At 43.0% G+C, this 20,532-nt stretch overlaps 1 protein-coding gene across 1 annotated transcript in view; it reads left to right on the top strand.

The window, feature by feature from the left end:
• The window catches only part of ccdc69 (coiled-coil domain containing 69), a 65,882-nt gene that overhangs the window by 12,513 nt on the left and 32,837 nt on the right, over nt 1–20,532 (top strand). The window contains exon 2 of the mRNA XM_043703223.2: nt 20,110–20,176. Coding sequence (XP_043559158.1) covers nt 20,110–20,176 — 67 coding nt within the window. The remainder of the gene's footprint in view (nt 1–20,109; nt 20,177–20,532) is intronic.

The raw sequence follows: 20,532 nt of genomic DNA, 5'->3' as shown, positions 1-20,532 counted from the left end.
AATATAAAGGAGGATAGTAAAAGCTTTTTTAGGTATGTGAAAGGCAAAAAAATGGTTAAGACTAAAATTGGGCCCTTGAAGACAGAAACAGTGGAATATATTATGGGGAACAAAGAAATGGCAGAAGAGTTGAATTAGTACTTCAGATCTGTGTTCACTGGGGAAGACACAAGCAATCTCCCAGAGGTAACAGTGGCTGAAGGACCTGAACTGAAGGGAATTTATATTTGCCAGGAATTGGTGTTGGAGAGACTGTTAGGTCTGAAGACTGATAAGTCCTCGGGGTCTGATGGTCTACATCCCAGGGTACTGAAGGAGGTGGCTCGAGAAATCATGGATGCGTTGTGATTATTTCCAGAGTTCGATAGATTCAGGATAAGTTCCTGCGGATTGGAGGGTGGCTAATGGTCTACCACTTTTTAAGAAAGGAGTGAGAGAGAAAGCAGGAAATTATAGACCAGTTAGTCTGACCTCAGTGGTGGGAAATGCTGGAGTCTATTATAAAGGATGAAATTACGACACATCTGGATAGCAGTAACAGGATAGGTCAGAGTCAGCATGGATTTATGAAGGGCAAATCATGCTTGACTAATCTTCTGGCATTTTTTGAGGATGTAACTCTGAAGATGGACAAGGGAGATCCCAGTGGATGTAGTGTACCTGGACTTTCAGAAAGCCTTTGACAAAGACTCACATAGGAGGTTAGTGAGCAAAATTAGGGCGCATGGTATTGGGGGCAAAGTACTGACTTGGATTGAAAATTGCTTGGCTGACAGGAAACGAAGAGTAGTGATAAACGGCTCCCTTTCGGAATTGCAGGCGGTGACCAGTGGAGTACCACAGGGATCAGTGCTGGGACCACAGCTTTTTACAATATATATTAATGATGTAGAAGATGGTATTAATAGTAACATTAGCAAATTTGCTGATGATACTAAGCTGGGTGGCAGGGTGAAATGTGAGGAGGAAGTTGGGAGATTACAGGGTGACCTGGACAGGTTAGGTGAGTGGACAGATGCGTGGCAGATGCAGTTTAATGTGGATAAATGTATGGTTATCCACTTTGGTGGCAAGAACAGGAAGGCAGATTACTACCTAAATGGAGTCAAGTTAGGTAAAGGGGAAGTACAAAGAGATCTGGGTGTTCTTGTACGCCAGTCAATGAAGGTAAGCATGCAGGTACAACAGGTAGTGAAGAAGGCTAATAACATGCTGGCCTTCATAACAAGAGGAATTGAGTATAGAAGCAAAGAGGTTCTTCTGCAGCTGTACAGGGCCCTGGTGAGACCACACCTGGAATATTGTGTGCAGTTCTGGTCTCCAAATTTGAGGAAAGACATTCTGACTATTGAGGGAGTGCAGCATAGGTTCACAAGGTCAATTCCTGGAATGGGGGGACTATCTTATGTTGAAAGATTGGAGCGACTGGTCTTGTATACCCTTGAGTTTAGAAGACTGAGAGGGGATCTGATTGAGACATATAAGATTATTAAAGGATTGGACACTCTGGCAGCAGGAAACATGTTTCCGCTGATGGATAAGTCCCGAACCAGAGGACACAGCTTAAAAATAAGGGGTAGGCCATTTAGGACAGAGATGAGGAGAAACTTCTTCACCCAGATAGTGGTGGCTGTGTGGAATGTTCTGCCCCAGAGGGCAGTGGAGGCCCAGTCTCTGGATTCGTTTAAGAAACAGTTGGATAGAGCTCTCAACAATAATGGAATCAAGGGATATGGGGATAAGGCAGGAACAGGATACTGATTGAGGATGATCAGCCATGATCATAATGAATGGTGGTGCAGGCTCGAAGGGCAGAATGGCCTACTCCTGCACCTATTGCCTATTGTCTATAGAGAGCATAGATTTAAGGTGAGAGGGGAAAAGGGGCATTTTTTTCACACAGGGTGGTGCATATATGGAATGAAGTGGTGGAGGCTGGTATAATGCAACATTTAAAAGGCATCTGAATGGGCATATGAATAAGAAGAGTTTAGAGGGTTACGGGCCAAGCGCTGGCAAACAGGATTTGATTTATTTAGAATATCTGATCGGCATGAACGAGTTGAACCAAAGGATCTGTTTCTATGCTGTACGTTTCTATGACTCTATGTTCCCTCATCCCTGAGCTGAGCAGAGTCTCTGGTGCAGATAGTAGTGGTTCTCCCACCAAGACAAGGACTCGAGGCTCAAGCTGCACTTTAGGACTTGTTGGCTATACCTGGAGTGCTCATGACAAGGTTCACCAGATTGATAATCAGCCTACTAACCCTTCCAGCACTTGCCGCTATCCCCTGCAGAGGAAAAGAAGAGTGAGTGGGAAGATATGAAATAAACAAACCAAAACTTAGCTGGATTCATTCTCAACACTTTTACACCAAAACAACTTGCAACAATATGAGAGATGGTGTGAAACGAAACCCATTTTTGATACCATTATCTCACATGTCACATTGCCAAATAACTTATGAGGCTACAATGCACGTTAAAGGAGGCGTGCTGCTGACTGGAAAGCACAGTGAATAATTTGGCACCACAATTGTTTTCAACCTAGACTTGTATAAAAGTGCTTATGAAGCAACACCACACTCCATGTAACCACAAGTGTAAATATTTCTTTGTTTCCAAGCAATGAATTTTCAGTTGCCTCTGTTGAGTTGATAGCATGTTTGTGCACATTCCTGCTATGCGATTCTGTCACTGCAATGGAATTGTGTTTAGAGTCCCAGAGAGAAAATGGTCTTGCAGATTGGAAATTGGCCCCGATTTCTTTCCTCCCTCCAACAGAAGGACAGAGCAATGCCTCTGCCAGCTGACTTGACACTGCTGAGTCCTCAATCCATTTTACTGGGTCAGTGAAAATCATCTCTTCATAACTGTCTCCCAGCAGAATCCAAAGCATAAGAATGAGTAGAAGTAAAAATTGTGACAGTGCAGAATACCAGAGGAGAGAGAGAGAGTCAATGTTGTAGTGAAATAAGTGCTCCAAAGATCAGGAATCTAAGGTGAAGATTTGAAAATGGTTCTTTTGTGTGTCTGAAGGACAGGGAGAGGGGTCACCACTGTACTACACTCCTTCAAAGTGACATCTTTGGACCTTTCACCGCTACTCAATGGGGTAGGAGGGGAAGGAGTGAAGTGCCTCACCAGTTCAGATGCACGTGTGAAAGTCTATTTTAGGAAAAGGATGCAGCCCAATAATGTCCTTTCTGGAGGGCCACTAATCCAATATTGGTCTCTCCTTCAGCTCCATCTAATGCTGTGGGCACTGTTTGCCGTTTAACCTCAACATCCTCTTTCTGGTGTCCCGACGCAGTTTCTCTGGTGTCTTGATACGGTCGTGCACCTTGAACTCCCTGGTTTTACTTCACTCTTTATGCATTGTACTCTCTTCCCTTCAAATGCAAAATAAGAAGTCTTCGCCTTACAAACAGGGCATAGTGGTTTTATGTGACATTGAACTGCAGATACCCCATTCTGTCAAACGTGTAGTATTTTATGCACCCACACTTACACACGAAACTAGGAACATTGTATAAACAGGTACCTTCTACAACAGAGAGCTAATATTGTGTGGACTTGGAAGCAGTGGGCATGGAGCATTAAGCTCCGGTGCCAGAGCTTGGGCATACCGGACTTTACTGACAATTTGTGCGTTCAGCACAAGCATAAGTCAGTTGGTGCAATCAGACCTCAAATGATACATCATCTCTTCCAGCCTCTGGGACAGTTTCTCCTGTTGTTGTCAAGGTCCCTAAGCTTCTATTCAAATATACATGTCATGTTGGGAGATTGTATCTGAAGGCAGTGTATTTGGTTGCGAATCCTATTGGACTGCTTGGATCAGATGGAACAGCAGTTAGAGGCACTGAAGAGTTTTACAAGAGGCTGTGATGGATGGCAGTTTAAGGAAGGTGGAAACCCCATAGATACTGTCCTAGATTTTTTTTTGAAAAAATCAGTCACAGGATGAATACGCCAGCACTTATTGCCTATTCCTAATTGTCCAGAGGGAAGTTAAGAGTCAACCCTTGCTCTAGGTCTGAAGGCACAAGTAGGCCAGACCGGCTAAAGATGACAGGTTCCTTCCCTAAAGGACACTAGTGAACCAGATGGGTTTTTCCAAAAACCAACAATGGATTCACAGTCATCATTTAGATTCTAAATTTTGCTGAGTTTAAATAATGCTATCTGCCATGGTGAGAATCGAACCCAGATCCCCAGAACATTACCTGGGAGGTTGGAATAATAGTCTAGCGATAATATCATTTAGGCCATTGCCTAACGAGGTGAACTGGTAGGAATGGCAGGAGAGTTAGCCAGGTAGTGCAGGTGCCTCCTCTGGTGCCCCCCCCCCCCCACCCATCTCAAACAGATATGTTGTTTTGGATACTCTAGCAGGAGTTGGCCTCTCAAGGGAGTTGAGGACTGGGAGCCAGGTTTCTGGTACCGTGACTGGCTCTATATGTCCGTTTCCAAGCAATTTGATTGTAACAGGAGACTATCTAGTCTGGGGTACAGACTGACATTTCTGCAGCTGTCAGCAAGACATCAGGCTGGTATGTTGCCTCCCTGGTGTCAGTGACAGGATGTCTCGGAGAGGGTACAGAACATTCTGAAAGGGGAGAGTGACCAGGAGGAGGTCGTTGTGCACATTGGTGTCAATGATAGTGATAGAGAAAGGGATGAGGTCCTGCAGAGAGAATGAAGGAAACTAGGCAGGAAGTTAAAAAGTAAGTCCTCAAAGGTAGTAATATCTGGATTACTCCCAGTGCCATGTGCTCATGAGAGCAAAAATAAGTGGACAGAGCAGATGAATGTGTGGCTGACGACCTGGCGCAAGGGGCAAAGATTCACATTTTTGGATCATCGAGGGGACCTATATCAGAGGGACGGTTCCACCTGAATTGGAAGGAGACCAATGTGTTTGCAAGGAGATTTGCTCGTTCTACTCGGGAGGTTTGAAATTAGGAAAGGGTGGGGTGGGGGTGGGAACCAAAGTGATAGTGAGAAAAGGGGAAATTCTGAGTGTGGTAGATAAGGCGAGCAGTAGATAAGGCGAGCAGGTCAAACTGTCAAAGGCAGATAAGAGTCGAGTGTGTGTTGCTGTGAAAATGCAGCAGGATAGGCAGCATCCGAGGAGCAGGAGAATTGATGTTTCAGGCATAAGCCCTTCATCAGGAATGAGACTTGTGGGCTGGGGGCTGAGAGATAAATGGGAGGGGTGGGGGGGAAGGGAGCTGAGAAAGTGATAGGTAGATGAAGGTGAAAATGATAGGTGGCAGGAAAAGGTGCACTGAAGGGCATCTTCAGCCCCAGCTCAAAGCAAAAGCCTACAGTCAGTCCTGCCCCAGCTCAGAGCGAAAGCTCGTCCACTTCACACACCACCGCCTTAGAACCCCACCCATCCCAATGCAATAAGGACAGAACCCCCCCACCCCCGTCCTCACCTTCCATCCCACCAACTTCCTCATACAACGCATCATCCTCCGCCACTTCTGCCACCTCTAAATGGACCCCACCACCAGAGATATATATTTCCCTTCTCACCTCTATCAGCATTATGAAGAGACCATTCCCTCTGCTACTCCCTCATCAGGTCCCCATCCCCCACCAGCCCACACCCCACTCCTGGCACCTTTCCCTGCCACCGAAGGAAGTGCAAAACCTCCGCCCACACCACTTGCCTCACCTCCATCCAAGTCCCCAAGGGATCTTTCCACATCAGTCAGAAATTTATCTGTACCTCTACCAATGTCATCTACTGCATCCGTTGCACCCAGTGTGGTCTTCTCTACATCAGGGAGACAGGATGCCTTCTTGTGGATCGTTTCAGAGAACATCTCTGGGACACCTGTACCCACCAACCCCACCGGCCCGTGGCTGAACACTTTAACTCCTCCTCCCACTCCGTCAAGGACATGCAGGTCCTGATTCTCCTCTACTGCCAAACCATTACCACCCAACGCCTGGAAGAGGAGCGCCTCATTCTGCCTTGGGACCCTGCAAGCTTACGGGATAAATGTAGATTTCAACAGCTTCCTTATTTCCCCCCCCACCCTCGCATTATCCCAGTCCCAAGCCTCCAACTCAGCACTGCCCTCCTGACTTGTCCATCACTCCCTCCTCTGACCTATCACCTTCTCCCTCACCTTCATCCACCTATCGCTTTCCCAGCTACCTTCCCCCAACCTAACCCCCCCTTCCATTTATCTCTCAGCCCCAGCCCACAATCCTCATTCCTGATGAAGGGCTTCTGCCCGACACATCAATTCTCCTGCTGCTCAGATGCTGCCTGACTGGCTGTGCTTTCCTAACAACACACTCGCGACTCTGATCTCCAGCATCTACAGTACACGCTTTCTCAAAAGCAGATAAGAGCTTGACCAAGAAGGAGATGATGACTGATAAATTAAACTGCATTTACCTCAGGAGGCAGTGATGTTTTTGGTTAGGGATAACATTACAGCTGCACTTAGGGAGCATATGCCTGGGAGATCATCCAGTGTAGTTATTTGGGTGGAAATGAGAAATAAGAACGGGATGATCACCTTGTTGGGACTGTATTATAGGCCCCCAGTAATCAAAGGAAATTGAGAAGAAAATGTGATCAAAAAGTTAAAATTCTAAATTGGAGTACGCCAAATTTGACGGTATCAGACAGGAACTTTCAAAAGTTGATTGGGGGAGACTATTCGCATGTAAAGAGATCGTTGGAAAGTGGGAGACCTTTAAAAATGAGAAAATGAGTTCAGAGACAATATATTCTTGTTAGTGTAAATGGCAGGGCTAGTAGGTGTAAGGAATGCTGGATGATTGGAGAAATTAAGGCTCTGGTCAGGTATGGACAGCTGGGGTCGAGTGAATCCCTAGAGGAATACACGAATAACAGGAGTATACTTAAGAGGGACGTCAGGAGGGCAAAAATGGGACATGAGATAACTTTGGCAAGTAGGGTTAGGGAGAATCCAAAGAGATTCTGTAATATGCTAAGGGCAAAAGAGTAACTAGGGAGAGAATTGAGCTGCTTAGAGGTCAATGTAACCGTCTATGTGGGGATACACAAAAGATGGATGAGATACTAAACAAACATTTCATGTCAGCTTTTACTGTGGAGAAGGACACTGAAGCTTTTGAACTTGGGGAAATAAATAGTGATATCTTAAAAAGAATCCATTTTACAGAAGAGGAGGTGCTGTAGGTCTTAAACATGCTTAAAGGTAGATGAATCCCTGAGACTTGATCAGGTATTTCCAACAACTTTGTGGGAAGCTAGGGAAGAGATCGCGGGCCTCTTACTGCAATATTTGTGTCATTGACAACCACAGGTGAGGTCCTGGCAGACTGGAAGTTGACTAATGTGGTGCCATTATTTAAGAAAGACAGGAAAGAAAAGCCAGGGAACTATAGACTGGTGAGCCTTGTATCAGTGGTGGGGAAGTTGTTGAAGGGGATTCTAAGGGATAGGATTTACATGCATTTGGAAAGGCAAGGTGTGATAAGACATACAAAATTTTGTATCCAATTGGCTAGATCCTACTGGATCTTATATGATCTAACCTTATTAACCAGTCTACCATATGAAACCATGTTGAATGCTTTGATGAAGTCCATATAGACAATGTCTACTGCTCTACCTTAATCAATCTCCTGCATCACCTCCTGGAAAAATTCAAGTTTGTGAGACACAATTTCCATGCACAAATCCATGTTGACTCTCCCTAATCGTACCTTGCCTTTCCAAATGCATGTTAATCCTGTCCATTTAGAATCCTCTCCAACAACTTACCCACTACCATGCACCTGCACCCCAGGTCTCTTTGTTTGGTAACACTCTCTAGGGCCCTACCATTAACAGTAAAAGTCTTGCCCTGGTTTCCCTTTCCAAATGAATTATTTCACATTTATCTAATTTAAATTGGACCTGCGACTCCTCGGTCATTAGCTCATCTGACCAATGTCTCATTGTACTCTGGGATAATGTTCTTTGCTGTCCAGTAACCACCTATTTTGGTGCCATCTGCAAATTTAATGACTATGCTTCCTATAGTCACATCCAAATCACTTATATAAATGGCAAAAAGCAGGGGACCCAGCACTGATCCTTGTGGCACATCGTTGGTCACAGGTCTGCAGTTTAAAAAGCAACCCTCTACCACCACACTGTGTCTTCTACTGGGGTGCAGGTGCATTGTTCCTTGAAAGTGGAGTCACAGGTAGACAGGGTGATGAAGAAGGCATTTGGCACGCTGGCCTTCATTGGTCAGAACATTAAGTATAGGAGTTGGAATGTCATGTTGAAGTTGTACAGACTTCAAGGTCACTTTTGGAACACTGCATATATTCTCATTGCCCTTCCAGAGGAAGAATATTGTTGAACTTGAGAGGGGTCAGAAAAAAATTACAAGGATGTTGCCAGGATTGGCCTCTTTGAGATATAGGGAAAAGCTGAAGAAGCTGGTGCTATTTTCCCCTGGAGCAAGAGAGGCTGAGGGGTGATCTTATAGAGGTTTGTAAACTCATGAGGAGCATGGATAGAGTGGATAGCCAAGGTCTTTATCCCTGAGTGGGGGAATTCAAAACTAAGGGGCATTAATTTAAACAGAAAGGGGTAAGATTTAAAAAGAACCTGAGTGGCGCAAGTATAGAACGAGCTGCCAGAGGAAGTGGTGGAGACTGGTACAATTACAGTATTTAAAAGGTATCTGGATCGATATATGAACAGGAAGGGTTTAGTGGGATAAGGGCCAAGTACTGGCAAATAGGACTAGATCAGATTGAAATGTCGGGTCAACATGGACAGGTTGGGGCAAATGATCTGTTTCCATTCTGTATGACTCTGTCAGTTGAAGGGACATTTGCAGTTCCTTTCAGCCGAATGGAACTTTTCACTTTTTCAGTGAAAAGAAGACATCAGCTAGAAGGCATATGTATTTCTAGTTTCTTTGGATTTGAGCACCTTGATATACTGCTATGACCAAGTAAAATGGCTACCTCTTTGTAAACGTCTTGGTTGCAGCAAAGATTTTAAATTACGTCTAACACACTGCTATACCTCTCTCCAAAAAATGTAGTTTGTTAGTAAACCAAAATCAAACAAGGAACTAATTACAAGATTTCATTAATGAAAGGAAGAACAATTTTATTACTTGTTAACCATGAGAAAAATAATAGGATGCAACATCATACACAGGCACAAACATGTGTATGTAGTTTAAACAATTGCTTGAAATACAGCTCATTCATGTTTTCCTGTGTTGGGCTTATTGTTTTCCAAGCTGGATGATTTGCAGACAACTCTTTCATTTCCAACATAAAAGAACTTATCTTTAAAGATGTAAATCAAACAGGACGTACATTTTTGAGTTTGAATGCCTTTTGAGAATGTTAATCTCAGTTCATTCTATGTTTATTTATCTCGCCTTGGTTTCATGAAGATGGAATAAGTTGAGGTCAGCTGATGTTGAGTTTTTTATTTTAAGTCCATGTGTTTGATTTTTTAAAATTATCCATGAAGGTCCCTGGTATTAAAATTGGATATTTGCATTCTAAGATTGATATTCCACATTTTTAACTATTATGACATTGCCTCCAAGTGTATAATCTAATACATATAACAGATTGTGAAAGTAAATGAGCTTTATTGGATGACTGGGGACAGATTTGATCACTGTTACTACGTTAGTGACAGTGTGGTGTTCATAGTAACAGTGTCCAGTGGTTCCAGTAGAGCTACAAAGGTTCCAACAGTTAGCCTGTTTGTGTGGGTTGGCTCGTGTTCAACGAGTATTTGGACATCAGTGCCAGCTGCTTTTGCCTGGCCTTTTGGCTACAGATCAAAAAATGAATAGATTTTGAAGAACGTTTTGTTTGCACTCAGCTTTTGGTTATAAAGTTTAAGAGAAAGCCAATTCAATTTCATGCCATGACTTATTGGTCTTGAGCTATGATTCTTGCCTTGGGTGGATAGCAGACACACGAGAGGTCCAGGGGTCAAATCTTTGGGGCAGCACTGTGGCTCAGTGGTTAGCACTCCTACCTCACAGTGCCAGGGACCTGAGTTCAATTCCAGCCTTGGGTGACTGTCTGTGTGGAATTTGCACATTTTTCTTATGTGTAGGTTTCCTCCAGCTGCTCAGCTTTCCTCCCACAATCCAAAGATATGCAAGTTAGGTGGATTGGCCATGCTAAATTATCCGTAGTGTCTGCAGATGTGTAGGCTAGGTGGGCTAGCCATCGGAATAGGGTAGGGAGGATGAGTCTGGGGTGAGGGGGCGCGGAATGTTCTTCAAAGAGTCAGTGTAGACTTGTTTGGCTGAATGACCTGTTTCCACACTGTAGGGATTCTATTCTATTCTGTTCAGTGAGGAGTTAGTTAATTTAGAAATATCATCTTTTGAATTTATTTATTCACTCGTGGGACGTGGGCGTTGCTGGCTGGCTAGCATTTATTGCCCATCCTGAGTTGCCCTTGAGAAGATGGTGGTGAGCTGCCTTCTTGAACTGCTGCAGTTCATGTGCTATAGCTAATCCCACAAGGGAATTCTAGGATTTTGATTCAGCAACACTGAAGGCACAGTAATATATGACTTAGTCAGGATGGCGAGTAGTTTGGAAGGGAATTTGCAGGCAGTGGTGTTCTATGTATCTGTTGCCGTTGTCCTTCTAGGTGGTAGTGGTTATGGGTTTGGAAAGGAACTGTCTAAGGATTTTTGGGGAACTTCCGCAGTGCATCTTGTAGATGATACACACGGCTGCTACTGATCATCAGTGGTGGAAGGGCTGGATGCTCATGGATGTGGTATGAATCAAGCGGGCTGCTTTTTTCTGGATGGTGTCAAGGTTCTTGAGTGCTGTTGCAGCTGCACTCATCCAGTATATTCCATCACACTCCTGACTTGTGCCTTGTAGATGGTGAACAGGCTTTGGGAGTCAGGAGGTGAGTTACTCGCGACAGTGTTCCTAGTTTCTGAACTGCTATTGTTACTACTTTATTTATAGCGCAAGTCTAGTTGAGTTTCAGATCAATGCTAACCCCAAGGATGTTGATTTTAGTGTGGATTCAGAGGTGGTAACCCCACTGAATGTCAAAGGTCAGTGGTTAGGTTGCCTCTAATCAAAAATGGTCATTGCCAAGAATTTGTGTGGCACGCATGTTCTTTGCCATTTATCAGCCCAAGCAACAACTTGAACCACAAGGTTTAATATTTGGTAGTCCAGGCAAATAAAAAGGGAGGTACGAGGTTGTAAAATTCACCATATTTCTATTTCCACCCTAATGATTCCATTATGATTGGCCTACATCAAATCGATATGTAGTCCAGTCTTTCCCAGTTTGGTAAATCAGTGATCATATCCCTAAATAATAAAAGCAAATTACTTTAGGGTGTAGGTTTGCTCACTGAGCTGTAGGTTTGATATCCAGACGTTTCATTACCTGGCTAGGTAACATCATTAGTGGCAACCTCCAAGTGAAGCGAAGCTGCTGTCTCCTGCTTTCTATTTATATGTTTGTCCTGGATGGGGTTCCTGAGGTTTGTGGTGATGTCATTTCCTGTTCATTTTCTGAGGGGTTGATAGATGGTATCTAGATCTATGTGTTTGTTTATGGCGTTGTGGTTGGAGTGCCAGGCCTCTAGGAATTCTCTGGCATGTCTTTGCTTAGCCTGTCCCAGGATAGATGTGTTGTCCCAGTCGAATTGGTGGTTTATTTTCAGCCGTGTGTAGGGCTACAAGGGAGAGAGGGTAGTGTCTTTTTGTGGCTAGCTGGTGTTTGTGTATCCTGGTGGCTAACTTTCTTCCTGTTTGTCCTACGTAGTGTTTGTGGCAGTCCTTGCATGGAGTCTTGTAGATGTCATTGGTTTTGTCCATGGGTTGTACTGGGTCTTTTAAGTTTGTTAGTTTTTGTTTGAGAGTGTTGGTGCGTTTGTGTGCTACTAGGATTCCGAGGGGTCTTAGTAGTCTGGCTGTCATTTCTGAAACTTCTTTGATGTATGGTAAAGAAGTTTCAGAAATGATAGCCAGACTACTAAGACCCCTCGGAATTCTAGTAGCACACAAACCCACCAACACTCTCAAACAAAAACTAAAAAACTTAAAAGACCCAGTACAACCCATGGATAAAACCAACGACATCTACAAAATTCCATGCAAGGACTGCCACAAACACTACGTAGGACAAACAGGAAGAAAGTTAGCCACCAGGATACACGAACAACAGCTAGCCACAAAAAGACACAACCCTCTCTCCCTCGTAGCCCTACACACAGATGAGAAAAAAACCCACCAATTCGACTGGGACAACACATCTATTCTGGAGGAGAAAGTGAGGACTGCAGATGCTGGAGATCAGAGCTAAAAATGTGTTGCTGGAAAAGCGCAGCAGGTCAGGCAGCATCCAAGGAACAGGAGAATCGACGTTTTGGGCATAAGCCCTTCTTCAGGAATGAGGAAAGTGTGTCCAGCAGGCTAAGATAAAAGGTAGAGAGGAGGGACTTGGGGGAGGGGCGTTGGGAATGCGATAGGTGGAGGGAGGTCAAGGTGAGGGTGATAGGCCGGAGTGGGGTGGGGGGGGGAGAGGGGGGTCAGGAAGAAGATTGTAGGTTAGGAAGGCGGTGCTGCATCTATCCTGGGACGGGCTAAGCAAAGACATGCCAGAGAATTCCTAGAGGCCTGGCACTCCAACCACAACGCCATAAACAAACACATAGATCTAGATACCATCTATCAACCCCTCAGAAAATGAACAGGAAATGACATCACCACAAACTCCAGGAACTCCATCCAGGAAAAACATATAAATAGAAAGCAGGAGACAACAGCTTCGCTTCACTTGGAGGTCGCCACTGATGATGTTACCTAGCCAGGTAATGAAACGTCTGGATATCAAACCTACAGCTCAGTGAGCAAACCTACACCCTAAATCTCAACCTGAGCTATAAACCTTCACAAACCTTGCAAGCAAATTACTACTGATACTGGACATCTGAAACAAACACACAATGCTAGGGAAACTGAGCAATCCTGGCAGCATCAGTCAAGAGAGAAACAAAGTTAACATTTCGAGAATGGTATTTGATTCATTATTGTCACATGTACCTAACTACAATGAAAAGATTTGCTCTGAGTGCAGTACAGGAAGGTCATACCATACAAAGATTGTAAGCTGATTGGAGAGAGCAAGGAATACAAAATTACAGCTGCAAACAAGGTGCACAAAAAGCAAGATCAACATTAGATTTAAAATTTTCCAGGTCCATTTAGAAGTCTAACAACAATGGGGAAGAAGCTGTTCTTTAACCTGTTGGTACATGTGTTTAAGCTTTTGTATCTTCTCCCTCACTGAAGAAATTGGAAGAGATTATAACCAGGGTGGAGGGTTTTTGATGTCTGCTTTTCCGAGGCATCGAGAATTATCCATGGAGTCAATGGATGGAAGGTTGGCTTGCGCGATGGACTGGGCTGTGTTCATAACTCTCTGTAGTTTCTAATGGACCTGGGCAGAGGAGTTGCTGTACCATGCCGTGATGCATCCGGATAGAATGCTTTCTACGATGCATCTGTAAAAGTTGCTGAGGGCCTTTACAGACATACCAAATTTCCTTAGCTTCCTGAAGAAGTAGAGGCATAGTATGACCCTTCCTCAGAACTGATTTTGAAACTGAATGCTCATATCCCTATTGACTATTTCAGTATCTAAAATGGCCTTAGAAAATGCATATAGCATATTGTCTGCCTGTGTATCAATCTTCCAACCAACCTTGTTTATCAAGGTTAATAAAAGGGTACTAAGATCTCCATACCGCTTTGTGGCCAAATGATCAAGGGTTCTAATTGTATCCCCAACTCTGGCAGATTACCCCGTGGTCACTTAGTACATTAATTCATTTAAGACAGGCTTCTGCTGCCACCTGGAAGGACAGTTGATCTTGTTAGTGCTATTTGCATCCAGTTCCCTATCATAAAGTGTCAAAGAGAAAGTTAAGTGCGGGTGCTTTGCTTGGGCTAGGCTGGCAAGCTCCAGGGAACACTACAGGTGGCTGGATGGCTGGAATAGGTGGGCCACAATGGAGCAGAATGTGTGAGGAGGTGACGGGGCTGTTACGGAGGCAACTCTCCTATACCTTTACCTGCCAACGCAGTGAAAACTTTGGGGTGGGAAGAGGCCCATCAAGGTCTCCAATTGTTCCAGAAATGGATGGACTGCCCAATGCCTCTCCCACCACTGTTTGCAGTTGGAGGAAGGGCTTGGTGGGTTTGTGGTTGGCACAGCGCCACTAATCTGCACATGCTCCACCGGCTGGCGGAATGGCATGTAAAGATCATGCCTAATCGATTGTTGGATCCGGGCATCGCTGGCTAGGCCAGCATTTTCCCATCCCATGAGACTCGACCACATTTCCAAGAGTCTGGAGTTGCATGTAGATCAGGAATGCCAGATTGCCTGGTGAGGGTGGCAGAATGCCTTCCATTAAAGGACATCAGTGATCCAGATAGGTTTCCACGATAATTGATAGTGGTTATATGGTCACGATTAATTCTTGATTTTTGTTTTAAAATTGATTTCAAACTTTACCCTCTGCTATGGTGGAATTTAAACCCATGTCCTCGGAACATTAGCCTGGTGTTCTGAATTACTGGTTTAGTGATATTAATACTATTCCATTACCTCTCTCATTGAGCGTACAACAGACCAAGTGAGTAATGGCCCTACATATATCATCTTATGTATGTGTAAAACTATGCCCATGGCAAATTGTGCGAATATGTAATTGATGTCAACAGCTCTTACTATCTTTGGTCTGAGGCCATTGACCTGGAAGCCTCAAGATAGCCCCATCTTGTTCCTGTATGATTTGCAGTCTCAGCTGTTACCCATTGACTGTTTCTTTGATAATCCAAACAAGAAAAAGATTTTTGCTTTTGTTGCAAGTTTCATTTGGGTGTTTATGTAATATGAAATGTCATTTATTGATAGTGACCAAGAATTTTGTAACTCTCTTGTCTCCGTTCTACAACCAGCCTCGTTTCTATATTTGTGTCATTTAATCCCCTCATTCCACTATTGTTGCAGTTGGCTTAAGCACAACTGATATTGAGGGCATTGCAGGCAGTGCAGAGCTTTGATGGGCACAAGTGACAGTTTACAAGATATATGGACATTCCAACGACAAAGACGGTTTCCAAATCAGGCGTTCAGTGCCAAACGTGGGCCCAGAAGTAGCCAGACATTTACAGCATACCATGTTGTATGTTGAAGACGAATGTCTGGATTTTGGAGTCTGCATTAGTGACTGTAAATGCAAGTCAGGGTAAACTCAACATGCACCTTCCAGCTGCAGATTTAATGTCAATTGATCCTTCTCCTGAATCTTGGTAGCTTTTTTCACCAAAGCATTGTGCGCATTTTTAAACTTGTGGGAGCCCTAGTCTACAGGAATAGGCTTGTTAAAAGTGAACGGTGCCCTTCAGTTTTTGTTTGGTAGGCCAGCTTTTATTTGAACTATCTTGCTTTGCTTACATTTTACTGATGAATTGATTTTTGTTTCTAAGGCTAGTTCCTATGTCAGTAAAGATTGTCACATGCTTTTTTAAATGTTGAACCAATAATTGACCCCCATATACTGCCACTTAAAAATTACACTTTATCAATGGCCACATTTTTAAATACCTTGTAAAGCTCCTTGTACGTGATCTGAGGTGCATAGCCAATTCTTGATATTTACTGTAATGAAGAGGCAAAATTGTATCTTTTGGGCTAGTTTTGTACCAGAATCAGGGAGAAACTACTGAATCTTAATCTTAATGATTATTGACCTTTTTAATTTTTGTCCATCAACACAGACAGGTGCCTTCCCAATTCATTCTGACGATAGAATGTGCCTGCCCAAGTAAACAGACTGCTGGCACAAGGCCAACATTTCCTGAAAGCAGAAGCAAGTGATTCAAGCAACTCAGTAACCACCTAAACTGTGCAGAGCCAGCTTTGGACACTCTGAACTGGCCTGCAACTACAGAACTGGCTTCCCTGTCATTTACAATGCAGATGTTGTTCGGAATCGGAAAATCAGGGCTAACATCTTCCAGAAGCAGAAAATTACAAGACTGAGTATCTTTTGTGCGTCTTCCACGTTTAATGTTTATGCCAATATTGAGTGATGACCGGGACAGTGTGACACGGATAAACCGCTGACTCGAGTTGCATTGTTATTGTGTCAATTTCCAAGAGAATGGTCTAAATCCAGTTTCTACTTGATGCCTCCTGGGTATTAACAATCTGTAATAGATGGTTAACATATAAAAACTTACAATATACTTCCTTGTACAAGGGTAGATGTTGTACAGAATTAAAACCATGGTCTGGTCTCAAAGTAGGTTACGCCTGTGCATGCAGCTGTTGTTACACAGTGGGAGGATTTTGATTTTCAATGCCATGAGAATTTGCTTTTTACTCTGAGGCGCAACAGATTTTTATGACATGAGGTTTGCTGCACATGACATTTGTAGGGCACGGGGAAGGAGAGGCTGGAACAGTGTTCAAGTGGCATCTGGGTTGCCACAGGCAAAAGTCAAATTTACAGCTACAATATGAGCATTGGTTCAAATCTGTTTTAAGTGGCACACTTTTTAATAATCTAACATTCTGTGATGTAACTGAACTACACATGATCATGAATGTTTGCTAAATGGCTCAGAGGCGAGTTTTACACTTGCATGACAGGTGGATGTACCTCCCAATGTCCCATAAAATGTGTTCTTTGCCTAGATTGATCAACAACTTGAGTATGAACTCACAGTCTCTGCATCACGGCAATGCTCCTCGTGCAGATAACCTTGCCAGCCTTTATATGTAGCCTTCCAAACCTTTACAGGATGCAGAGATTCCTTACATTATCATTGAGGCTGTGCAGAGACCCTGGCAGGCACCCTCATGCTGTCCACATGCATACGCTCACAGAGTTCTGTGATACGTTCATGTAATCCCGACAGTGCAGCAGGAGGATGCTCAGCTCAACATTTGGCACTGAGCCTCCAAAGAGCATCTGACCCAGAGCTACCTCATCCCTGTCACCCCGCAAAAGGTTTTTATCATGGCTAACCCATTCAACCCAAACATCCCTAGACACCTATGCTAAAGATAGATTGCCCCATCGACAATCCACCTAACATGCACATCTTTGGACCATGGGAAGAAACTGCCTATTATCTGAACATGTGGTTTGCAAAATGCCTTAAGAATTTAATGATGTTAAAGGCTGTATATAAATGCAAACTGTTGTTGCTTGAATATGTGAAATATCAGCGAATTTATAGGACAGATTTGGATATATGAGAATCCGGTACCAAACTATCCTTTGGATCAAAAATTGGAAGGTTTCATTCCTATTCAGATGTCTGACCTCTGTCCAGTTTTACTGCTATTATTACAATTATTTTTTAACTTCCATCCATCTGATTTCTAATACCTAGAACTTTCATGAATTAAATCAGTTTTAAAAATGGCGACACTAATTACTGTAGATTTGTGCTCTGATCTGTTTGATTTGTACCTCACTGGAAGTTTCGCATATTGAGATGAAGGTTGCCTGGAGATTATCTGTTTGAAAACACAACAGCGAAGCCAGACATAGGAATACATAGAGGAACTGTATTTTAGGCAACTGTCTTTTGACAGAGCAAAGAGAAGAATGATGGATTTGTAACAGCAGAACTGGGTGGCTTGCTTTCTCTACCTTTGTGTCTCTCAGCCTCTCAAAAGACAATGCCTGTTGATAAAGCAAATTATAAACAAGTCATTCGCTGATAACATAGATAACTACAAAGTTTATTAATGTGAAAGAAAAAAAACTCATGAATTAAGCTACTGTGATCTGCGATTCAGCCTAAAACCTCAAGGATAGTTTAGAAATCTGTAAATTGCTTATGCTTTATTTTAGTTTTTGTACTAGACTACATTCCTCTTTTTAAATATTTTAACCTGTGTTTGAGTGCATGGTGTTTTATTACTTCGAGGAGAAAGTGAGGACTGCAGATGCTGGAGATCAGAGCTGAAAATGTGTTGCTGGAAAAGCGCAGCAGGTCAGGCAGCATCCAAGGAACAGGAGAATCGACGTTTCGGGCATAAGCCCTTCTTCAGGAGAAGAAGGGCTTATGCCCGAAACATTGATTCTCCTGTTCCTTGGATGCTGCCTGACCTGCTGCGCTTTTCCAGCAACACATTTTCAGTTTTATTACTACGCTCAGCATTAGTAGCTCATAAAATTTGTTCATCTTTCACTTAAGAAGACTTTGTAATGGGCTAATTCATGTTTGAACGAGGAAGTGAAATGTAGCCATTTTAAAAAAAAATTAAAAATCTTTGTGCTGAACTGAGGGAATGTGAAAAACAGTATGTAAAAAGAACTAATGTCATCTGGTCATAACATCTTTGTCTAAAAGCTTTTAAACCAAAATTTATCTTTAATAAACATTGACTGTAAACTGACATTGTAAGAGAAGAGTGTGCAGGGAGCTGTTCACAGTCAAAAAATAGAGGAGATAGGAATGAATGATAACAAAACTTGCCTCAAGTTTTTTTGTGGGGCCACAGGGTACACTTGTTCCTCCTCCATGTCCCGTCAATGCTTTTTCTTTGTGACTTGCTTGGACAGTTGATTCAAACCACCAACAGCAACCGACCTATGTTAACCTGACAGGAAAACTGCAGATTCTGAAAGCAAATCATTCTGGAAATCACAGGACTTCAGGTAGCATCCATAGAGAGCGAGAGAGAGAGACAGAGCAAGCTAACATTTCAAGTCTAGATGAAGAATCATCCAGGCTCAAAATGTTAGCTCACTGTCTCTCCATGGATGCTGTGTGACCTGCTGTGATTTCCAGCATTTTTTGTTTGCAGTACGGATTCCAGCAGGTGTAGTAATTTGCTCCTTAACTGCAGATTCTGCCCCTTTTGAATTTCCTGAAAATGGCATCAGAGATCTATTGATTTAATAAGTCTCTGAGGTGTATTAATTTATTTGCATTTCATCTGCTGCAGCATTGCCTTATCCACCTGCAGCCTCTGGCTAGTGTATACTACACAGATGGGAAAAGGTATAGTTCCAAATTGGCAAGCAACTTGCTCATTGTTAATTGTTCCCTTTTTTAGTTTCTGTTGGAGAATGGTTTAAATCTACCATTAAAATAGAATACAATTATTCATACCGAATTGATTTGGTACAGTGTAATTGTGAGTGAATTTTACTGAGTAATTTGGGATTCTCAATGAATGTCTGGATGGATGAGCAGTTGTGGATGTATAATCATAATGTCTGTATCTATGTGTCTACAATGGGTGTGGCAGACATATCGGTTGAGTTGGATGAAACATATTGCATATGTATCTACACAGTGAATACTGTCCTTTACAAAGTGTCAAGAAACAGGTCCAGACTTCAAAGCATTTCACTTGAAAATGTAAACATTGGTGTGCAGGGAAAGATTCTGGGGCATGCCATTATACATTTTTCCAGTTGGGTAATTGATGTGTACTTTGTGTATATTATGGTAGTCAGGTTGGATTTTGTTTGAGTGAGGAGAAAGTGAGGTCTGCAGATGCTGGAGATCAGAGCTGAAAATGTGTTGCTGGAAAAGCGCAGCAGGTCAGGCAGCATCCAGGGAACAGGAGAATCGACGTTTCCTGAAGAAGGGCTTATGCCCGAAACGTCGATTCTCCTGTTCCCTGGATGCTGCCTGACCTGCTGCGCTTTTCCAGCAACACATTTTCAGTTTTGTTTGAGTGAGGCCAGTAAATATGCAGGATTGCATCATCACTGTTAGAACCTCCGTGACTCTTGTGTATTGCTTCGGAGTTCTGCCCAGACATGCAAATAGGCAGAGGGATGTTGTGTAGTAATCTAGAAGGGGGTGAGAGTGTGACATGAATGATAAAGGCAAGTTCAAATGTGTATGCAAGATTGTAGTTAGAAAGAGAAAGAACCACAACAGTTAGTTTTTCGTTTGCTGCATCTCACGGACTATTCTAAATAAATCTGAATGAATTCCTGTCAGTTCTCCTCTTAAAGATTGCAAAGTATATGGAATGAGTAAATAACTCATTTTTAATTTAAACAGAAAGAATCTCCATCAAAAGAACACCAGGAATTTCCTCAAGAATTAGCAGCGCTTCATGGAGATGGTGGTAAGAAACTGGCAGTGATTTAACTTGGGGCTATTTTGTTGTAATGTGGAGGGATCATTTTGAACTCTAGAACATAAGAAAGAGGAACAGGCACAGGTCATTTGGTCTTGTGAATCTACTCTGCTATTCGGCAAGATCTGCCTCACTTGACCTTCCTTCACAGTCTGCATCCCCCATAATTCCATTGGCACCCAAGGATCCATCCGCCTCCCACTTGGATGTCAGTTGATGGGCTGAAGCTCTCATCTGTGACAATTCCTATGATTTAAAATTTATTTAAAAAGTGCTACTGGGACTTCCATAGACTTGAGGCTAATTTATTTACATGCTTTCAAAACATCTTTCGATGTTAGCAT

Source organism: Chiloscyllium plagiosum, unplaced genomic scaffold (genome assembly GCF_037043375.1).
Source record: "Chiloscyllium plagiosum isolate Xiang-an unplaced genomic scaffold, Cpla_swu_hap1 HiC_scaffold_16, whole genome shotgun sequence".
In the NCBI taxonomy this organism is placed as follows: Eukaryota; Metazoa; Chordata; class Chondrichthyes; order Orectolobiformes; family Hemiscylliidae; genus Chiloscyllium; species Chiloscyllium plagiosum.
The sequence above is the reverse complement of the archived record's forward strand: the minus strand, read 5'-3'. Positions and strand labels throughout refer to the sequence as shown.